At 47.9% G+C, this 22,046-nt stretch overlaps 1 protein-coding gene across 3 annotated transcripts in view; it reads right to left on the bottom strand.

Annotated features, from left to right (window-relative positions):
• The window catches only part of LOC148454321 (venom factor-like), a 184,853-nt gene that overhangs the window by 76,208 nt on the left and 86,599 nt on the right, over window positions 1-22,046 (bottom strand). For all 3 annotated transcript variants that reach the window (XM_088461041.1, XM_088461040.1, XM_088461042.1), the window contains exons 23-27: window positions 21,818-22,021; window positions 18,346-18,421; window positions 8,757-8,916; window positions 5,706-5,807; window positions 1,744-1,894 (exon numbers count right to left, since the gene is read on the bottom strand). In XM_088461041.1, the coding sequence (XP_088317167.1) occupies window positions 1,744-1,894; window positions 5,706-5,807; window positions 8,757-8,916; window positions 18,346-18,421; window positions 21,818-22,021 (693 nt within the window). The remainder of the gene's footprint in view (window positions 1-1,743; window positions 1,895-5,705; window positions 5,808-8,756; window positions 8,917-18,345; window positions 18,422-21,817; window positions 22,022-22,046) is intronic.

Genomic DNA, 22,046 nt, shown 5'->3' with positions numbered 1-22,046 from the left:
CTGTTACATCATTCTTCCAGTATGAAAAAGAGATATGCCTACTAAAAGGTGTGTGCGCTGGAATACATTTGCTAGATAAAAAATCTGCTGCTAACATACTAGTATTGATCTCCTGCTCGTCGACATTGCAATTGTCAATATGCTGAATGCATCCCGTGTGTGTTGAAATGTCCAATTCTAATTGATTCACTATTATATGAACACTTTGGCGGTAAATTTACTAAACTGAGAGTTTTTAGAAGAGAGTTTTAAAAGTGATGTTGCCCATAGCAACCAATCAGATTCTAGCTATTCTCTTCTAGAAGGGGTTGTTTAAAAGTTAAGTAGAATCTGATTGGTTGCTATGGGCAACATCACTTTTAAAACTCTCTTCTAAAAACTCTCACTTTAGTAAATTTACCCCTGAGGGTGGGTACACACTTGCACGATAATGGCCCGATTTGCCGTACTGAAATGACAAATCGTGCATATTATGCAGGGGAGGCAATCGGGAAGCCGACTGCCTAAATACCATCAGCCGGCTTCCCGACTGTCTTATCCCGGCATGGGTGAAATGCCGGGCATCTAGATGTAGACAGCTGCATTTTCCTGACGCGGGGAGACCGGCGCCCGGCATCACCATCGTAGTGATGCCGGGTGCCGCGAGCGGACAGCCGCGGGGGGGAGGGTTAGGTTTAGGGCTCCCCGGGGGGACTTAGGGTTAGGCAGCCCCCCGGAAGGGTTATGGTTACGCTAGGGGCAGGGAGGGTTAGGATTAGGCACCCCCGGGGGGGACTTAGGGTTAGGCACCCCCCGGGGGACTTAGGTTTAGGCAGCGGGGAAGGGGGTGGTTAGGGTTAGGCACTTAGAGGGAGGATTAGGGTTAGGCACTTGGGGGGGAAGTTAGGGTTAGGCACCCCTAAGGAGGGTTAGGGTTAGGGGGGTTAGGTTAGGTTAGTGGATACTTACCTATCCACGATCGGGATTTACCGGATCGGGAAATACCGCTGGCCATGCGGCCGGCGGTATTTCATTCCAATTCCTTATGCAGTGCTGCACGGCCAATCACACGCTATCACATGCGGTGCAGCGCATACTAATGTAGTACGGAATGACACATCATTCTGTGGTTCATTAAATCTTCTAATGTCTACCAGCAATCTTGAATGGCTCGGGGCAAAGGTAAATGGCCGCCGACCATCGGCAAGATGGCCGATCATGCAAGTGTGTACCCGGCCTTACTGTGCTTTAATGGCTAACACCCAGCCTAAGCTGTAAATCTTATACAAAAAATACAGTATGATTTGTGTAACTCTTAATGAGCCACTAAATAATCATTGCCTGATGGGAAGCTAAGGATGTGGACATTTGTGATTATTACATATATCATGACAGGGGCGTAATTATTATGGGCCCAGGGTGTTCAGGGCACACGGTCCCCTGGGTCCAGGGGGGCCCACACCAATCACTCTGCACCCGTACTTCCTAATACCTACCTCTCCGAAGTTCCACGTTGGCTGGAGAGGCGCTACACAGGAAGCCTGGAAAATGGCCGCAGCGGCCACATTCCCGGCGTTCTGTGCATGCGCAAACCCAGAACCATCAGAAATGTGTGCAAACTTTCAGGCCCCCGTACGCACACACCGTATGATGCATTTGAAATACATCACTGGATTACGTAAACATCGGTGTTTTGTCTGTCTTAGAATCAGGTCCAATATGTCCCATGTGCGATGTGCAGCACTGCTGGTGCCATCATTATACCTGTAGATGCAGACCACAGTCTCCTGGTGTCCTGCAGCTTTCCGGCTCTGGCCAGGGCGTACGAAGTGATTGCAATAGAATACGGTTTCCTCAGAGATGGATATTGCTTATTTATGTACATTAATGCTTTATCCATGTTTCCTTGCAGGCTCTGTGTGCAAGAGAAGATTGTGTGATGAAAGGAGCATCATTAGAGGAAGCACGTTTGTTAGTCATACTATAAAGGTCTGTACGGAACAGGAGACAAAGGTTTGCTAAAGGTAAGGTTACCAGTGGAGCAGGCTTTATTGTAGCTCTTGGTACATATGAGTCACAGAAAGTGCAATACACTGTAAAGTCTACTGCATCTGTATGCTCCACCAGAAAATGTGTTTAATGGAATGAAGTTTACATAGTATAGTGTAATCTGTGAATACATTGGGGCTGGTTTGTAGTCGGGAGCAGTCTCAGCTGCAGCTTTTTGCCGCAGTTGTGTCTGCAACTTACGCTAATGTAATGGCCGGCTTTCTACAAAATAAGACGCCTATTTACAGCATCTTGAGATGGTGCATTTCCGTCTAGGAGTGTCTATTAACGCGCTATCGGTGCCCCAGTGACAAGTGCACCAGCCCTAAAGCAGTTTCTCTGTCTGTGTATGGCCTTATGTGTGAGTGCACCAGCAGTTTTGGAAGCATCTGCCTTCATCGAAATGCCTGCACCGGCTTAGCCATTACCCCCAGGTATGCCCACCTGCGCCTGAATCTGTACTACATCTCAGAGTGGTAATAAGCATGCGCAGACATGGGCGCCAAGAGGGGGGGGTAGTGGGTACAGTTTATCCGGGCCCGGGCTTGCTAGAGGGGCCCGGCGGGGCCCAGGTCCGCCGTCGCCCCCCACTCCCTCTCAGCAGCTCAGCACACAGAGGTTACCTGGATATGGTGGGTAGACCCATAACCTTGGCCAAGATTATGCTAAAAACCTCTATTGATTGCAAAATTGTATTGCATTTATATATTATTAATAATTTGGAGTTGTGCACCTGAGATTTGTCTGTTTATGTGCCTGCAATTTGTCTCATCAGGTAGCACCTCCCATTATATATATATTCAGGGTGTGCAGTCCAGAAATCTTTCCCATATACAGCACACAGCTTGTGCTGGGCTGCAGTGTGAGACTGCTCGTGGCTGCTGCAGCAGCCAGAGCAGTCTCCTATGGCTGTGGGGGGGAGCGATCACACAGATTGCGCCCCCCCGCGCTTAGCGCCGGGCTAGGGCGCTTACAGCGCTCCCCTCCACGGCGCACGGCACTGCAAAAGTGATATATTTTTTTCCAAGGGGGCGTGGCCACGCCTCCGGCAATTAAGCCGCACCCCTTCCTTTACCCAGGCTCGGCCAGGCTCTTTATGGCCCTGTGCGCAGAGTGTTACTCAGACACATGTGGAGACTTACAACATTGGCCATTTGCATGTGACCTCACCATTGTGTCCACCCCTGGATCAGGCTCATTGTCTGTCTAGTAATTGTGAGTTGTCTGCCTGACAGACATATGCTGTACTGTATGTAGAATATACAGTATGTCTCCTGGCCAGAGATAGATGACAGACTTAGGACTGATGATGTATCTATTGTGTGTAAGTGACAGCTCCATTTAAACTTGTACCTTTAACTGTAACTTTCTCAGGGGCTTATGCAGCATTAGGAGCAAATCAAAAAAAGAAATGAAACGGAGCAAATGTACAGCTTGGCAAAATAGGGATGTGCACCGACATCCATGTTTTGGTTTTTGGATCTGTATCTCCTTCAAGGTTTTGGATCTGGATTTGGTTTTGCAAAACCACCCTCAAGTGTTTTGGTTTTGGATCTGGGTTTTTTTAAAAATAAAAATCATGTAATTACTAATTTATGCAATATAAAACCTGAAATTGGGATTTAAAATCCGAATTCCGAACCGCAAAAAGATCAGAACCCCGACCCGGATTTACACGGATCTCCTCAACAGATCAGAACCGCGACTCGGATTTACCCGGATTCATGAAATTCGTGTGGATTCGGATTTCTGGAGAACCGAACCCAGTCGGGATGTAGACCATTCAGGCTTACTGCGTCTGTATTTCATTCGACACCGTTACATACCGATTCCCTTGAACCATGTGTTTGTAACAATGGTGCATAGGATTGTGAATACTGGCTGCATCTGGATAGTATTGTAGTATTGTGTTCTGGAACTGTATCCAGAGTTGTGTCTTATTCATACATATGCTGAGAGGGCACCTATTGCAGACTGATCTCTTATGCTCACCATAAGATAAGTGTGTCAATACTAATCATAACTGCTGCTCTAGCAGGCGGATAACAGAATATGTATGAAGACGTGCGTATAGTGGCATTAGCGTTCCGTTAGCACAATAACCACATTCTGAATTTGACTGTGGGCCTGATTCTAAATTGCAGATGTTTTTGAAAATGGAGCGATTTTTTGCCACTGTGCTTTTCGTTTGAGGCGCACGTGTCGAGATAGATTACCCTAGTCGCAGGGTGCGAGTCCTTAATCGCAGTGTGTTTGACATGAAGGGAGCATATGGGGGAGGTAGCGGGGAGTGTCGGCTAGAAAAGCAGGTGTGTCTCAACCAGGGGCGTTTCTAGAGAGGAGGGGGTGCGTGTGCAGTCTCCGACATGGGCCCCCTCCTCTCCGCCCGACGGCCGGCAGCGCACTGAGCTGTGCGCGGCCATTGCCGGAGTTATAGACTCTGGGCACTAGAGTGTGCTCAGAGTCTATAATGAAAGCACAGGTCACCGGGAAAATGGCCGCTGCGGCCATTTTCCCTGTACTGCGCATGTGCAAACGATAAAATGGTCGCCGTGGCCATTTTCCAGTCGTGTTACAGTGCCGGATCCCCACGCCGACGGGGGACTCCAGAGAGGTAAGTAATATTATGGGTGCAGGGTGTGCGGTGCGGGGTCCCCCTGGACCCAGGGGCCCATGTTCCCCGCACACCCTGCACCCATTATAGATACGGCCCTGGTCTCAACCGTTTTGGGGAGTGTCTCATCCAACGTCTGTGATCCTGTACGTAGGAAACAGGGCTCCAGTGTCAAAAGCAATGGCCATTTTGAGGGACCATAGACTCACTGAAAGAGTCAATGTTTGCCTGATCTGCATCCAATGCTGCGTATGTGTACGTGGTTGCAGACAGCTGCGATGACTCCAGTGGGCGTCTCAGTACAAATCCCGGCGGCCATTCTATTAGCATATTTTCGCAAATCCTCAGTTGCAAAAAAAAAATCGGAGGTGTGTTTGACTCAGACTGAGGCCCAGTGTTGGGAGGGATATTTCCTAGCTGACCTCTGAATTGCAGTGTAAAAATAAAGCAGCAGAGTTTTTGTTCGCTACATGCAAAACCAAGCAGCAATTTCCCTGCATGCTAAAAGAAAAGAAATGCATTTGCACCCTTGGCATGGCAACAATGTGTATTCCTGGTGCAAATTGCTCCTTTTATGCGCCTTTTGTATATGCCTCTTAACTCTGCATAAGCCTCTAATTCATGCATAATGCAATTAATTCAATGGGCAAAATTTACTAAGCGGCGAGTTCTAGACCCTGGCAGTTTGACGGCGGTTTTGCTATTCACAGATTTAGTAAGGCCAAAACCGCTGCAAAACTGCCGTCAAAACACATTTTTGAATAGAATACAGCAGGGCTGTCATTTAGAAACCACTGCAAACCATCACCAAACCCCCGGGGTTTAGAACCCGCCGTCAAACCGCCACCAAACCCCTGGGGTTTAGAACCCGCCGCTTAGTAAATTTTGCCCAATGTCTACTACAATAGAATGTACCAGATGCTATCTGATGAACTGGGATCTCCACCTTACATAGTGCAACATCGGCAGGATAATGCAGATTAATGTAATTAAGAAGCGATTTTGTAAGAGCAGTTGAGGGTTAATGGGAATAAGTCAGGTGAATAATGGCTCAGCCACTTACAGCAATGCGTGGAGCACAGAGGTTCTCATTTTCCACCAGAGAAATCAGGACGAAGGCTGTGAGTGTAGACTGCAGCTCAGTAGCGCCCGTTTTTATACCGCCCTGGGTGAAACAGTCAAGCAGAGAACAGACGTGTATCTTTATCATAGATGGATACACAAGATTGGCATGTGATACACAGAATGTAAATAATACAGAGATTTATGGGTGTGGTATGAAAAGTCCACATTCACAATGTCGACACCAAAATGTTGTCAGTTTCTGAATGTCTGCAGTCAGAATGTCAACACGAAAATAATAGGTCGTCAGACATATGTCATAATGTTGATGTTCAACATGTTAACACTAAAATATTGACATATTGTTTATAAGGGATGCAGTTAAGAACCTGGCGGTCGGGATGCCGAATCCAGGGCCAGTACATTGATGGTAAATTTGGGGTTTAGGAGGGGGTTAGGATTAGGATTAGGGTTAGGCTTAGGCACTAGGAGGAGGGTTAGGGATAGGCACGAGGGGGAGGATTAGGCACTATGGGGAGGGTTAGGGATAGGCACAAGAGGGAGGGTTAGGGTTAGGCACGAGGGGGAGGGTTAGGGATAGGCACTAGGGGGAGGGTTATGGATAGGCACTAGGGGAAGGGTTAGGCTTAGGCCCTAGGGGAGAGTTAGGGATAGGCACTAGGGGGAGGCTTAAGGATAGGCACTAGTGGAAGGGTTAGGCTTAGGCCCTAGGGGAAGGGTTAATGATAGGCACTTTGGGGAGGGTTAGGGATAGGCACGAGAGGGAGGGTAAGGGTTAGGCATGAGGGGGAGGGTTAGGGATAGGCACTAGGGGGAGGGTTAGGGCTAGGCACTAGGGGGAGGGTTAGGGATAGGCACTAGTGGGAGGGTTAGGGATAGGCACTAGGGGGAGGCTTAAGGATAGGCACTAGAGGGAGGCTTAAGGATAGGCACTATTGGGGAGGCTTAAGGATAGGCACTAGGGAGAGGCTTAAGGATAGGCACTAGGGGGAGGGTTAGGGATAGGCACTAGGGGGAGGGTTAGGGATAGGCACTAGGGGAGTGTTAGGGATAGGCACTAGGGGGAGGGTTAGGGATAGACACTAGGTGGAGGGTTAGGGCAGGGGTGCCGAGAGGAGGGAGCAGGTACAGATTACTCAGGCCCGGGCTTCCTGGGGGGCCCAGTGGGGGCCCCGGTCCGGCGCCGTCCCCCCCTTCCCTCACAGCAGCCCAGCTGAGCTGCAGTGGAGACTGCTCGTGGCTGCTGAGCAGCAGCCACAGCAGTCTCCTATGCCTGTGGGGGGGAGCGATCACACTGATCGCGCCCCCCCTGGCTTTGAGCAGGGCTGAGAGAGCTCAGAGCGCCCCTCTCCCCAGCGCGGGGCGCTGCAAAACGGGTTTTTTCCCGGGAAGGGGGCGTGGCCACGCCACCCTTGATTAGGCCACGCCCCCTATTACCCAGGCCCACCACGGCTCTCAGCGGCCCTGGGTTAGGGAAAGGCACTATGGAAAGGATTAGGGATAGGTACTAGGGGGAGGCTTAAGGATAGGCACTAGGGGGAGGGTTAGGGATAGGCACTAGGGGGAGGGTTAGGGATAGGCACTAGGGGGAGGGTTAGGGATAGGCACTAGGGGGAGGGTTAGGGATAGGCACTAGGGGGAGGGTTAGGGATAGGCACTAGGGGGAGAGTTAGGGATAGGCACTAGGGGGAGGGTTAGGGATAAGCACTAGGAGGAGGGTTAGGGATAAGCACTAGGGGGAGGGTTAGGGATAGGCACTAGGGGAAGGTTTGGCACTAGGGGAAGGGTTAGGGATAGGCACTAGGGGGAGGGTTAGGCTATGGGGAGGGAGGGTTACATTTAGGAGTAGGGTTAGGGTTAGAGTATTTACCGGCAGGTGTCTTTATCCTAACCCTGTCAGGACTCCAGCATTGGGATTCTGATCACTGGGATCCTGAGCACAGGCATCCCGTACCCAACCTGTTTATTGGTAGTCTAACCCTAAACCTAGCCCTAACCCTAAAAATAACATAAAAATGTCATGTCATATTTTGGTGTTGACATATCAAATGTAAACAATCTGAATATGTCGACATTTTGACTGTCGGCAAGCAGATTATGTCCACATTCTGGTATCTGCAGTCTGTCTGTCAAACCTTCTGACTGGATCACAAGATTTATTATGTCCATGTGTGTTATGAAATAAAATGATCACTACACAGAGCATAGAGTGCAGCGCTAATAAAGTACAGCAATATACAGCACCAAATACATTGTTATCACATACAGGAGCCGGACACATAAATTAAATTTGACCAAAATAATAAAAAAAAATGTGTATAATAAAACAAACAAAAAAAAACATTTATTTTTGTTGCCTTCATTTTATTTTAAGGCACTATCAATGATTGCAAAGAAACACCTTATTTTGTAAAGGATTTGCCACTTGCTTGTCTATGGTGTTTTCAGTTTTAAAATGGACAAAGGTAAATTGACTTGAGTTATTACCAGCAGTGTCATGGGGTATATTTACTAAAGTCCGGGTTTTTTAGGAGTGGAGATGTTGCCCATAGCAGCCAATAAGATCCTACTTAACATTTATCTAGCACCTTCTAGAAGGTAATAGCTAGAATCTGATTGGTTGCTATGGGCAACATCTCCACTTTTAAAAACCTGCGCTTTAGTAAATACACCCTATGATGTGAAGAGAGAAGTGGAGGCTAGACTGAGGGGTCTATTTACTAAGCAGTGTTAGGAGACAGAGTGACAAGTGATAAGGTGCCAGCCAATCAGCTCCTAACTGCCATCTCACAGGCTGTGTTTGAAAAATAACAGTTGGGGCTGATTGGCTGGTACCTCATCACTTTTCACTCTGTCTCCCAATACTGCTTAGTAAATAAACCCCCTGAGACACTGAACAAGGCTCCAGAACTGCATGGAGTAATACTATGAGGCTGATATCACTAGGGCAGGAAAATGTTGGTGTCATATGCACATCTGCATAAAACAAAGCTCATACACCCAACGTCAGCTACTATGTGCTTCTGCCTACCACCATCTTCTGGCTATAGACCGGTGCATCCTCCTGGAAAAACCCATCCGGTTTCTGTTTATTCTGTATCAGCCACTTCACAGAATCGCACATCACATCTCTTTCAACGTGGATTAGATTGGCCGCCAAGGCAAAGACTTTTGCTACATAAGCAGTTAGCCTAAGGAGAAGACATGATAGCATTTATTCAGGGGAACAGATTGTGAGACTTCATACTTGCCTACAGTACTTTTATTTTTCTCCACTCTAGGAGAAGCTCAGAAGGGGGGTGCAGCTAATCACTGATGGGGCTGAGCACTTTGCAACGTTAGGCAAGTCTCATACAAGTTCACCATACCGTATTGGCCTTGTCCACTCTTCATGGACCCTCTTTTATAGAATTGCTACATTATTCTCCCCATCCAGCCCATTTCACTAGGAAGCAGGAGTGTCAGCTACTCTTCCAGGACTCTGGTCTTCCACTGTGTTAGTCCTTTCTTTACCTCCTTACACCTCTAAGGGGAAGGCTGGATTCTACTCTTTAGGGCTCAGTCCACTTCACTGGAAAATCCTAAAATTACACCATTGCACAAAAACCACCCAAGAATAATGGCCAAAGGCCATTTCATTGCGTAGCATGGAAGGTTTTTTCAAAAATATTGACACTTAAATACTCTGATATAAAATGAAGATCCACAATCAAATAATAACTGATGGTAAGCCATGACCACCTCACCCTTGAAGAGAGTGTTAGCTCTTGGTAAAATTTATAGTTCTTATGGTTAATCAGCCCATACTGAGCCACCCAATGCGTTTCGTCGTGTAAGATGACTTCTTCAGGGGTGTGGAGTTGCAGACTAATTAAATTACCGCTTCAATTCTCTCTCATATCACTGTAGGAAGCAGTGCACTTCTTGCCAATTACCAGCCTGCTTAACGTGGACTGACAGCGCCGTTGCAAACCAAGGGCCTGATTTAGAGGTGCATGCAGTGGCAATGTCGGATGCAAGCTGTCAGTGTTTATGACTGTGCATGCATCCCGATGGTTAGTGCTTGGAGTCGCAGAATGGATTTGGATGCAGGGTCGAGTGGATTTCAGTGGGTTTTCCTGGGAGGCAGCCAGACGAGGTCATGTCGTGAACATTGCCTGCATCTAAAGATGCAGTAGTGCTGACACAGGATGCCATGGAGAAAATGCTCCTGCCATGGGGCCAGTACAAGCTCCAATGGGGCAACTGATGGTGTGACTAAAGATCCACCAAGTTGGACTAGCGCTGCTGCAAGTGGGTATCTATGTATGATCAGAATGTCCTGGGGCATTAGCATAAATCATAGCCACGTATGCCAGAACCTCTGAATCAGGTCCTAATGTCAGCTGACATCCCACACGTTTCAGGTATCACTCTCTGCTTGTGCACATGAGGAGGCATTGTGGGGCCACAAATTTTGCAGTTCCTAAGATATTTTAAATTACTGAATGGATCTAGAATGTTGATGAGTCTCTCCCCTGTGATTACATGTTTGCACATACACTACGTTGCTTTCCCAAAAATCATTTGTAAAGCACCGGTCACAGAACAACTAACTGGCAACTTCCCCTTTTAACTGTGTTACTGTAAGAGCACCAATCCTGATAACAACATATAGCATCACATGTCCACAATACAGTAAATAACACCATAGAAATACAATCATTACTGCAATGTGAATTGCTTTGATGGTGACTTCAGCAGCCAGGAGGGGAAAACTCACCCTGAGCAGGGAATGAGGTGAATATATGAAAGTTGAGATTTAGAGGTATATTTACTAAAATTATGGTTTTTAGAAGTGGAGATGTTGCCCATAGCAACCAATCAGCTTCTACTTCACATCTATTTAGCACCTTCTAGAAGATAATAGCTGGAATTTGTTTGGTTGCTATGGGCAACATCTCCACTTCTCAAATCCCGCACCTTGGTAAATATACACCTAAGGGTCTGAATCTGAGTAGGACGCATTGCTGATATTCACGCAAATGGTTGATGTTTTTCAACTGCACATGCATCTAAGTCAGTAAAAGGTTGCAAGATATATGTGCCCCAGCCCCACGGGTGTCACAGGCCCGAATGAGACACACAGTCTCAGGAATGTATTGGAATGTATTGGGCGCTCCTTGGCAGTGACTGAGGCACAGAGACGTACTGTTTTATGGGCGTTTTGGGAGTGTCACGCGCACGTCAAAGAACTGGTCACCAACACAGACGCTTAATTGCCTACATTGGCGACCAGATTCTGATGGGAGATCCTGCAACTAGAATGGGGCTGATGCAAGTTTTGATGGTGCATCGGATGGCTGTATCTAAAGTAGGGGTGAGCGGGTTCGGATTTCTGAAATCCGAACCCCCCCGAGCCCCCCCGATCCGAGTCCGATCCGAGTCAGGCTCGACTTTTCCCGCCTGACTCGGATCTGAAATCGAGGCAAAACGTCATCTTCCCGCCTTCCGAGTCTCGCGGGTTTTGGATCCTATATAAGGTACACACGTCGGCGCCATTTTCTCACTCGGCTGTGGACAGTGAAGAGGGAGGGTGGGAGTTAGGGCTGTGTAGTGTAGTGTAGTGTAGTGCTGCTGTTGTCCACTACTTCAAAGTCCATAGGGGCTGGCTGTGTTGTGCTGTGCTGCTGTTGTTAATAGGGGCTGTGTCCACTACTTCAAAGTCCATAGGGGCTGGCTGGACTGTGTTGTGCAGTCAGTTCTCCATAGGGGCTGTGTCCACTCCAAAGTCCTGTGCAGTGTCCCAGTCCTAAAGGAGTGCTGTAGTGTTGTCCAGGGGGTGCTCTGTCCATCAGGGGTGCTCCCCCCAAGTGCTAAAAAAATAATATATTTTCTGTGTTTGTGAATTGTGTGCGCAGTAGCCGCACGTGCATCAACAAAGTAGTGCCAAGCGTGCGCCTGTGTCATAAGTAAAGGGCCGGCTGGCTTGACCGTTAAGGGTGCTGTAACCCCCGAAAGTACACTCCAGTCCAAACCAAAAAAAAATTATTTTCTGTGTTTGTGAATTGTGTGCGCAGTAGCCGCACGTGCATCAACAAAGTAGTGCCAAGCGTGCGCCTGTGTCATAAGTAAAGGGCCGGCTGGCTTGACCGTTAAGGGTGCTGTAACCCCCGAAAGTACACTCCAGTCCAAACCAAAAAAAAAATTATTTTCTGTGTTTGTGAATTGTGTGCGCAGTAGCCGCACGTGCATCAACAAAGTAGTGCCAAGCGTGCGCCTGTGTCATAAGTAAAGGGCCGGCTGGCTTGACCGTTAAGGGTGCTGTAACCCCCGAAAGTACACTCCAGTCCAAACCAAAAAAAAAATTATTTTCTGTGTTTGTGAATTGTGTGCGCAGTAGCCGCACGTGCATCAACAAAGTAGTGCCAAGCGTGCGCCTGTGTCATAAGTAAAGGGCCGGCTGGCTTGACCGTTAAAGGGTGCTGTAACCCCCGAAAGTACACTCCAGTCCTAACCAAAAAAAAATTATTTTCTGTGTTTGTGAATTGTGTGCGCAGTAGCCGCACGTGCATCAACAAAGTAGTGCCAAGAGTGCGCCTGTGTCATAAGTAAAGGGCCGGCTGGCTTGACCGTTAAGGGTGCTGTAACCCCCGAAAGTACACTCCAGTCCAAACCAAAAAAAAAATTATTTTCTGTGTTTGTGAATTGTGTGCGCAGTAGCCGCACGTGCATCAACAAAGTAGTGCCAAGCGTGCGCCTGTGTCATAAGTAAAGGGCCGGCTGGCTTGACCGTTAAGGGTGCTGTAACCCCCGAAAGTACACTCCAGTCCAAACCAAAAAAAAAATTATTTTCTGTGTTTGTGAATTGTGTGCGCAGTAGCCGCACGTGCATCAACAAAGTAGTGCCAAGCGTGCGCCTGTGTCATAAGTAAAGGGCCGGCTGGCTTGACCGTTAAGGGTGCTGTAACCCCCGAAAGTACACTCCAGTCCAAACCAAAAAAAAAATTATTTTCTGTGTTTGTGAATTGTGTGCGCAGTAGCCGCACGTGCATCAACAAAGTAGTGCCAAGCGTGCGCCTGTGTCATAAGTAAAGGGCCGGCTGGCTTGACCGTTAAGGGTGCTGTAACCCCCGAAAGTACACTCCAGTCCAAACCAAAAAAAATATTATTTTCTGTGTTTGTGAATTGTGTGCGCAGTAGTCGCACGTGCATCAACAAAGTAGTGCCAAGCGTGCGCCTGTGTCATAAGTAAAGGGCCGGCTGGCTTGACCGTTAAAGGGTGCTGTAACCCCCAAAGTACACTCCAGTCCAAACCAAAAAAAAAATTATTTTCTGTGTTTGTGAATTGTGTGCGCAGTAGCCGCACGTGCATCAACAAAGTAGTGCCAAGCGTGCGCCTGTGTCATAAGTAAAGGGCCGGCTGGCTTGACCGTTAAGGGTGCTGTAACCCCCGAAAGTACACTCCAGTCCAAACCAAAAAAAACATTATTTTCTGTGTTTGTGAATTGTGTGCGCAGTAGCCGCACGTGCATCAACAAAGTAGTGCCAAGCGTGCGCCTGTGTCATAAGTAAAGGGCCGGCTGGCTTGACCGTTAAAGGGTGCTGTAACCCCCGAAAGTACACTCCAGTCCTAACCAAAAAAAAATTATTTTCTGTGTTTGTGAATTGTGTGCGCAGTAGCCGCACGTGCATCAACAAAGTAGTGCCAAGAGTGCGCCTGTGTCATAAGTAAAGGGCCGGCTGGCTTGACCGTTAAGGGTGCTGTAACCCCCGAAAGTACACTCCAGTCCAAACCAAAAAAAAAATTATTTTCTGTGTTTGTGAATTGTGTGCGCAGTAGCCGCACGTGCATCAACAAAGTAGTGCCAAGCGTGCGCCTGTGTCATAAGTAAAGGGCCGGCTGGCTTGACCGTTAAGGGTGCTGTAACCCCCGAAAGTACACTCCAGTCCAAACCAAAAAAAAAATTATTTTCTGTGTTTGTGAATTGTGTGCGCAGTAGCCGCACGTGCATCAACAAAGTAGTGCCAAGCGTGCGCCTGTGTCATAAGTAAAGGGCCGGCTGGCTTGACCGTTAAGGGTGCTGTAACCCCCGAAAGTACACTCCAGTCCAAACCTAAAAAAAAATTATTTTCTGTGTTTGTGAATTGTGTGCGCAGTAGCCGCACGTGCATCAACAAAGTAGTGCCAAGCGTGCGCCTGTGTCATAAGTAAAGGGCCGGCTGGCTTGACCGTTAAAGGGTGCTGTAACCCCCGAAAGTACACTCCAGTCCAAACCAAAAAAAAATTATTTTCTGTGTTTGTGAATTGTGTGCGCAGTAGCCGCACGTGCATCAACAAAGTAGTGCCAAGAGTGCGCCTGTGTCATAAGTAAAGGGCCGGCTGGCTTGACCGTTAAAGGGTGCTGTAACCCCCGAAAGTACACTCCAGTCCAAAGCCAAACCAAAAAAAAATTATTTTCTGTGTTTGTGAATTGTGTGCGCAGTAGCCGCACGTGCATCAACAAAGTAGTGCCAAGAGTGCGCCTGTGTCATAAGTAAAGGGCCGGCTGGCTTGACCGTTAAAGGGTGCTGTAACCCACAAAGTACACTCCAGTCCGAACCAAAAAAAAATTTATTTTCTGTGTTTAGCCGCACGTATATATCAAATCGATATAACATAAATGGAGGACCAAACTTTCTCCGATAAAAATAAAATAGAGAAAGATCAAGAACCACTTCCTCCTAGTGCTGAAGCTGCTGCCACTAGTCATGACATAGACGATAACATGCCATCAACGTCGTCTGCCAAGGCCGATGCCCAATGTCATAGTAGAGGGCACATACAATCCCAAATGGCAAAGTTCAGGAAAATGACCTTGAAAAAGACATTTAAATCAGCTGAAGAGAAACGTAAACTTGCCAATATGCCATTTACGACACGGAGTGGCAAGGAACGGCTAAGGTCGATCCCTAGTATGTTCATGACTAGTGGTTCAGCTTCACATGACGATGGAAGCCCTCCTCCCACTAAAAAAATCAAAAGAGTTAAGCTGGCAAAAGCACAGCGAAGAACTGTGCTTTCTAAGAAGATATCACAAATCCCCAAAGAGAGTCCAAGTGTGGTGGTGGTTGCGATGCCTGACCTTCCCAGCACTGGACGGGAAGAGGTGGCTCTTTCCACCATTTGCACGCCCCCTGCAAGTGCTGAAAGGAGCACCCACAGTCCACTTGCTGATATGCAAATTGAAGATGTCACTGTTGAAGTACAACAGGATGAGGATACTGGTGTAGCTGGCGCTGAGGAGGAAGTTGGCGAGGAGGATTCTGATGGTGATGTGGTTTGTTTAAATCAGGCTCCGGGGGAGACAGTTGTTGTCCGTGGGATGAAAAAGCCCATCACGGTCATGCCTGGGCAGAAGACCAAACATTCCACCTCTTTGGTCTGGCAATATTTCTATCCAAATCCGGACAACAACTGTCTTGCCATATGTACCATATGTAAAGGTGAAATAAGTAGGGGTAGGGACGTCAACCACCTAGGAACATCCTCCCTTATACGGCACCTGCAGCGCGTTCATAAAAAGTTACTGTCAAGTTCAGAAACTTTGGCTCAGACCGTAAGCAGTCCAGGGACACCTAAATCCCGTTGTCCTGTTGTATCCAAGCGCCTGCAAACCACACCGTCAACTCCCTCCTCGTCAATTTCCTCCTTAGTCAGGATCGGAAGTAGTCCTGCAGGCCATATCACTGGCATGACTGACTCTCCTATCCGGGATTCCTCCGGAGGATCCTGCATTGCTACGCCTACTGCTGCCGCTGCTGCTGTTGCTGCTGGGAGTCGTTCATCATCCCAGAGAGGAAGTAGGAACACCACTACTTTTACTAAACAATTGACCCTCCAACAGTCCTTAGCGAGGAGGATGAAGTACGACAGCAGTCATCCTGAAGCAAAACGTATAACTGAGGCCTTGACTGCTATGTTGGTGTTAGACGTGCGTCCGGTATCCGCCATTAGTGCAGTGGGATTTAGACAATTGATGGAGGTAGTGTGTCCCCGGTTCCAAATCCCGTCTAGATTCCACTTCACTAGGCAGGCGATACCGAGACTGTACAGAAACGTCAGAAAAAGTGTCCTCAGTGTCCTGAAAAATGCCGTTGTACACAATGTCCACTTAACCACGGACATGTGGACAAGTGGAACAGGGCAGACTAAGGACTATATGACTGTGACAGCCCACTGGGTAGATGTATCACCTTACGCAGCAACAGCAGCAGCGTCACCAGTAGCAGCATCTCAGAAACGCCAGCTCGTTACAAGGCAGGCTACGCTGTGTATCACCGGTTTCAGTAAGAGGCACACCGCCGACAACCTCTTAGAGAAACTGAGGGAAATCATCGCCCAGTGGCTTACCCCACTTAGACTCTCCTGGGGATTTGTGATATCTGACAACGCCACCAATATTGTGCGGGCATTACATCTGGGCAAATTCCAGCACGTCCCATGTTTTGCTCACACAATAAACTTGGTGGTGCAGAATTTTCTGAAAAGCGACAGGGGCGTGCAGGAGACGCTTTGGGTGGCCCGAAAAATTTCTGGCCACTTTCGCCATTCAGCGACTGCGTGCCGAAGACTGGAGCGCCAGCAAACACTCTTGAACCTGCCCCGCCATCACCTGAAGCAAGAGGTTGTGACGCGGTGGAACTCAACCCTCTATATGCTTCAGAGGATGGAGGAGCAGCAAAAGGCCATACAAGCCTATACATCCACCTATGACATAGGCAAAGGAGGGGGTATGCACCTGACTCAAGCGCAGTGGAGAATGATTTCCGTGTTGTGCAAGGTTCTTCAGCCCTTCGAACTTGCCACACGTGAAGTCAGTTCAGACACTGCCAGCTTGAGTCAGGTCATTCCCCTCATCAGGCTTTTGCAGAAGCAGCTGGAGAAAGTGAAGGAGGAGCTAAGACGGAGCGATTCCGCTCGGCATGTGGGACTTGTGGATGAAGCCCTTCATTCGCTTTGCCAGGATTCCAGGGTGGTCAATCTGTTGAAATCAGACCACTACATTTTGGCCACCGTGCTCGATCCTAGGTTTAAAGCCTATGTGGTGTCTCTCTTTCCGGCCGACACAAGCCTGCAGAGGTGCAAAGACCTGCTGGTGAACACACTGTCAGCTGAAGCGGAACGTGACACGTCAACGGCTCCTTCTTCATTTTCTCCCGCAACTGGGGCTGCCAGGAAAAAACTTAGGTATCCTAAGCAACCCGCTGGCGGTGATGCAGGGCAGGCAGGACCAAGTTTGGACATCTGGTCCGGACTGAAGGACCTGGCAACAATTTCTGACATGTCTACTGTCACTGCATATGATACTGTCACCATTGACAGAATGGTGGAGGATTACATCGGTGACAGCATCCAAGTAGGCATGTCAGACAGTCCATACCTGTACTGGCAGGAAAAAGAGGCAATTTGGAGGCCCCTGTACAAACTGGCTCTATTTTACCTGAGTTGCCCCCCCTCCAGTGTGTACTCCGAAAGAGTGTTTAGTGCAGCCGGGAACCTTGTCAGCGAAAGGCGTAGGAGGTTGCTTCCACAGAATGTGGAGAAGATGATGTTCATCAAAATGAATTATCAGCTCTTCCAGGGAGACCAGCCTCCAGAAGGTACAGAGGGACCTGTGGTGGTGGATTCAAGTGGGGACGAGTTAATACTTTGTGAGGATGAGGATGTACACACTGAAGAGGGTGAGGAATCGGTGGATGAGGAGGATGAGGATGACATCTTGCCTCCGTAGAGCCAGTTTGTGCAGGGACACATTAATTGCCAGCTTGTTTTGTGGGGGCCCAAACGAACCAATCATTTCAGCCACAGTTGTGTGGCAGACCCTGGCGCTGAAATGATTGATTTGTTAAAGTGTGCATGTCCTGTTTATACAACATAAGGGTGGGTGGGAGGGCCCAAGGACAATTCCATCTTGCACCTCTTTTTTTCTTTGCATTATGTACAGTTTGGGGCCTAGTTTTTCTAACTGCCATCCTGCCTGCCACTGCAGTGTCACTCCTAGATGGGTCACGTGTTTGTGCCGCCCACTCGTGTCGCTTAGCATAGTCATCCAGCTACCTCGGTGCAACCTTTTGGACATAAAAACACTATTGTGAGGTGTGAGGTGTTCAGAATAGACTGGAAATGAGTGGAAATTAAGGTTATTGAGGTTAATAATAGCATAGGAGCAGAAAAACCTACAAATTCTGTGATTTTAGCTGTTTTTATGCTTTTTTTCAAAAAAATACAGATCCAAAACACAAAACCCAGAACCCAAAACACGGAAGGGTGGTTTTGGCAAAACCAATCCAGATCCAAAACACGAAGAAAGATCCAGATCCAAAACCAAAACACAAAACACGAAAAGTGGCCGGTGCACACCCCTAATCTAAAGACGCACCAAACAGGATTGTAGCATCTAAAGTAGCACAAGCATCCCAGTCCTCAGATGCAATAATGTACTATACACCAGGGAAAAGCTTATACTAGTATTTAGCATAAAACTGCAGACTTTAATGCAGCAAAAGAAGCACACACGCCTCCCCTGCATACTACTCAGTATCAACTACTTATTTTGAAAGTAATATATTACACCGTAATAAAAAAATGTCTATGTTACCATGTGCTGGCTGGCGTGTCTTTCCAGATACTGTATGAAGAGTCCACTTTACGATACGTCATTTGGTTGTCTAAACCTGTTTAAAAGATTAAGTTACAAAATATTGACATCACAGACAAATTAGAACCACTGGTGATTATTTACTAACTGTAAGGACAGGTATGTGTGCAGCACAAAGTGTCACACAAAGCTGTGCCTATCTTACCTGGTAACTCCTGTGTGTGTGTGTGTGTGTGTGTCACTTTGTTAAATTGTGAAATTTGTACAAAGGGCCTGATTCATTACGGATCGTAATTGCGATCGCAGCTGCGAATACACACGCAGGGCTGTTGGGAAAATATGCTAATATCTGCAATCGCACAGCCAGCATAGAGACGCCCACTATCGCTATCTCACATCCGTAAGACCTAGCAGACCTGCGTATACATCGGTAACATCGGACCCTCACGCACAATTACAGCAGGCCTGACCTTACTCAGAAATTGCAACTCTTGTTGCAGGCGGTGGCTGATTTATGCATGCCCATGCAGCGGTGTTCAAATGGACAGGCGCGCCAGCGTTTCTCCAACCACTCCCCCGTCACCACCCCCAAACGCTGACGTCCCGTCGCTCACTCTGCAATGGCTTCGTAGGTGTCAAGTGTTTGGGAGCCCTTACTTGTTTATTTTAACTAAATATATTATCTTTTTAAAGAAAAATATAGGTCTGGCTCAGAGATGCACACTTTGGCGCGGTATCAGCATTTGTACTAGAGAGGTGCGCAGACCTTAGTGATTTTGTTTTGGTTCTACCGTATATACTCGAGTATAAGCCGAGTTTTTCAGCACATTTTTTGTGCTGAAAAAGCACCCCCTCGGCTAATACTCAAGTCATGCCCGCATGGTACACAGCTGAGTAGCGTACCATGCGGGCCACGGTGCAGACTGTGTCTCTGTGACACAGCTGCATCGCATGTGTAGCACTGACCGGACAGAGTTCGGTCAGCGCTACACACTGCCAAACACACAGCCGCCGGAGCCGGCAGCTGTGTGTTTGTTGTAATCAGCAGCCGATGAGAGTCTGTCAGACTCTCATTGGCTGCTGCTACTCCCACTGCGGGAGCCATCTTCCGGCTCCCGCAGTGGGTAATGGGAGAAACGTTGTCATGACGACGTCTCTCCCATAATGCAAAGCGGCCGGAGGAGCCAGTAGCAGTGTCGGGACCAGGAGCGGGGTTTCAGGTAAGTGTTTTTATTACATCTCTCTCTACTGGGGGCACTACTGGAGCCAGTACCAGGGGGGAGGGATTACTACTGGGGGGCACTACCAGGGGGGGATATTGCTACTGGGGGCACTACCAGGGGGGTATTACTACTGGGTGCACTACTAGTGGGGTATTACTACTGGGGGCACTACCAGAGGGGGAATATTACTACTGGGGGCAGTACCAGGGGGGGGATTACTGCTGGGGCAGTACCAGGGGGGGATTAATACTGGGGGCACTACCAGGGGGGGATATTGCTACTGGGGGCACTACCAGGGGGGTATTACTACTGGGGGCACTACCAGAGGGGGAATATTACTACTGGGGGCAGTACCAGGGAAGGGATTACTACCAGTAGCTGCTGCATTTCCCACCCTAGGCTTATACTCGAGTCAATAAGTTTTCCCAGTTTTTTGTGGTAAAATTAGGTACCTCGGTTTATATTCGGGTCGACTTATACTCGAGTATATACGGTAATTCATCATCGGGTTTTGGTTTTAGCAAGTGTTTAAGTTTGGTTTTGGATTCTTCAAAAATCAATATCTATAAAAAAAATCGATTAAAAAAAATCGATAAAAAAAAATGATAAAACCGCTAAAATCATGTAATTTGGACCTGTTTACCTGCAACCCAAAACCCGAGTTTGGGTTTTAAATAAAAGTTCCGAACTGACTACAGGAACGAACCAGGGCTTGGTTAGACTCGGAACCCCTAAGTAATTCTGAACTAGGACTCGATTCGATTTGGAACCCCTAAGTTCAGGTGTGTTTGTATGTCAGGAAAACAAAACCACACATCTCTAATTTGCACCTTTTTGCTATTCCTTCTCAAAGTCATTTTGTTTTGCTGATTTAGCATTGAGCTATAAATTGCTGTGTCCCATATGTCAGAGGCTTCAACCATCTGGGTGTGGTAATAGAAGAAAATGCTCATACTGTATATAGGTCTGTTTCAGAGGTGGATGTAGAAGCCACCACAGCCTCATCTATTGGCGGTTGCCCGTTTGTGACTTTATGCAATTGCTGCTACAAGGCCTGTCCCTGCTGTACTTCCATGGATCTGTGCGAGGACTGAGACGCACACAATCAGCACCTGCACAGACTGTAACACCGATTGGTGCCGCCCTTAGACACCATCATCGGTCAAATCATCGAAACTTGTACCGGACCCATGGAAGGAGCAGTTTCTCTGTCCATGTATGGCCTCCTATGTGCGTGGTTGAGTGTCTATGTATGTAACCACTTTCAGCAACACGCCTGACCTCCATAACACATCCATAAGACAGGTCATCCCCATGCAAACTCTAAACAACCTTCCTGTACCCGCCATAAATGCCAACACAGAGTTTCAATACACTTTTACCTGCATGCATCTGACATCGCAACTGCAACTTTGTACAGACACAAGCCGGACACGTGCATGGCGTGAGCTGGACGCATGGGTAGAATCCAAGAATCGCCCCACTGCATCTGGCAGTCAGTCCCTCTCTGATTCAGGGCCACACTTTCATTTAGATACCAAGATCAGGGCCGGCTCCAGGAGACGGAGCACTCTGTGTCGGCTCTGTTAATAGCGCCCAATAGCCGCGCAAGACCAAAAATGGGGGTGTGGCTTAATTGCCATAGGGCACGCCCCCTAAGTGATGTTATTTGGAGGTGTGGCATGCCTCCAAATAACATCAGGTTGGGGGTAAGCCCAGTGCTCCGTCACTAGCTGGGCTTCTCCTAGCCCACTCCCGGCACTGAATGGATGCCGAGCACATGCGCACAGCATCCATTTAGTTACTCTGGGGTAGAGCACCACTGCACAGCTGTGGTGGTGGGGGTCCCCAACCTCCCGATTTGTCCACCCACAGGCCACTTCGGCCCACAGTTCTGTCCCGCTGAAGTCGGGATGTTGAGGAGGGGTGCGCCCTCTATAGGGTGGTGCCCGTTCGACTGCACTGGTCGAACACCCCAAGAGCCGGCCCTGACCAAGATGTTGATGAATCTATGGCAAATCACGTAGTTGTTATGTAAAATAGAGATATGGAATGTCTAGTCTAGTTGGACTTTATAATAAAGTGGCTAATACATTATTTATAGAATACTTTCCAGCACTTGGCGATTTATTCAAAAAGATTTAAAAGTAAAAAAAAAAAAATGAAAATTGGTTAGTGAGCGTTTCTTATATATCCTTCTGTAATCCTCATATTTGTTTACCAAGAGCAAAAGGAAATGACTTTCTTACCATCCTTGATGTACTGGATGGCCAGTTGCCTGCGCTGTACCCCTACTCTGTGCCATTGGTCAGTGGTGTCCAGGTAATGTGTAGCAATTACAGTAGGAGTCATTTTCATCATGTTCTGCTCCCCACATCCCCCGGGAGCTGAGATCAGGTGATTCAGATTGATGCCATCAATGGATTTACCGACCATTTCACTAATCGGATTTCCTGAGTGATACAGAAAAGGGCCGGT

This window comes from Taudactylus pleione, unplaced genomic scaffold, assembly GCF_031769625.1.
Source record: "Taudactylus pleione unplaced genomic scaffold, aTauple2 ptg001005l, whole genome shotgun sequence".
In the NCBI taxonomy this organism is placed as follows: domain Eukaryota; kingdom Metazoa; phylum Chordata; class Amphibia; order Anura; family Myobatrachidae; genus Taudactylus; species Taudactylus pleione.
The sequence above is the reverse complement of the archived record's forward strand: the minus strand, read 5'-3'. Positions and strand labels throughout refer to the sequence as shown.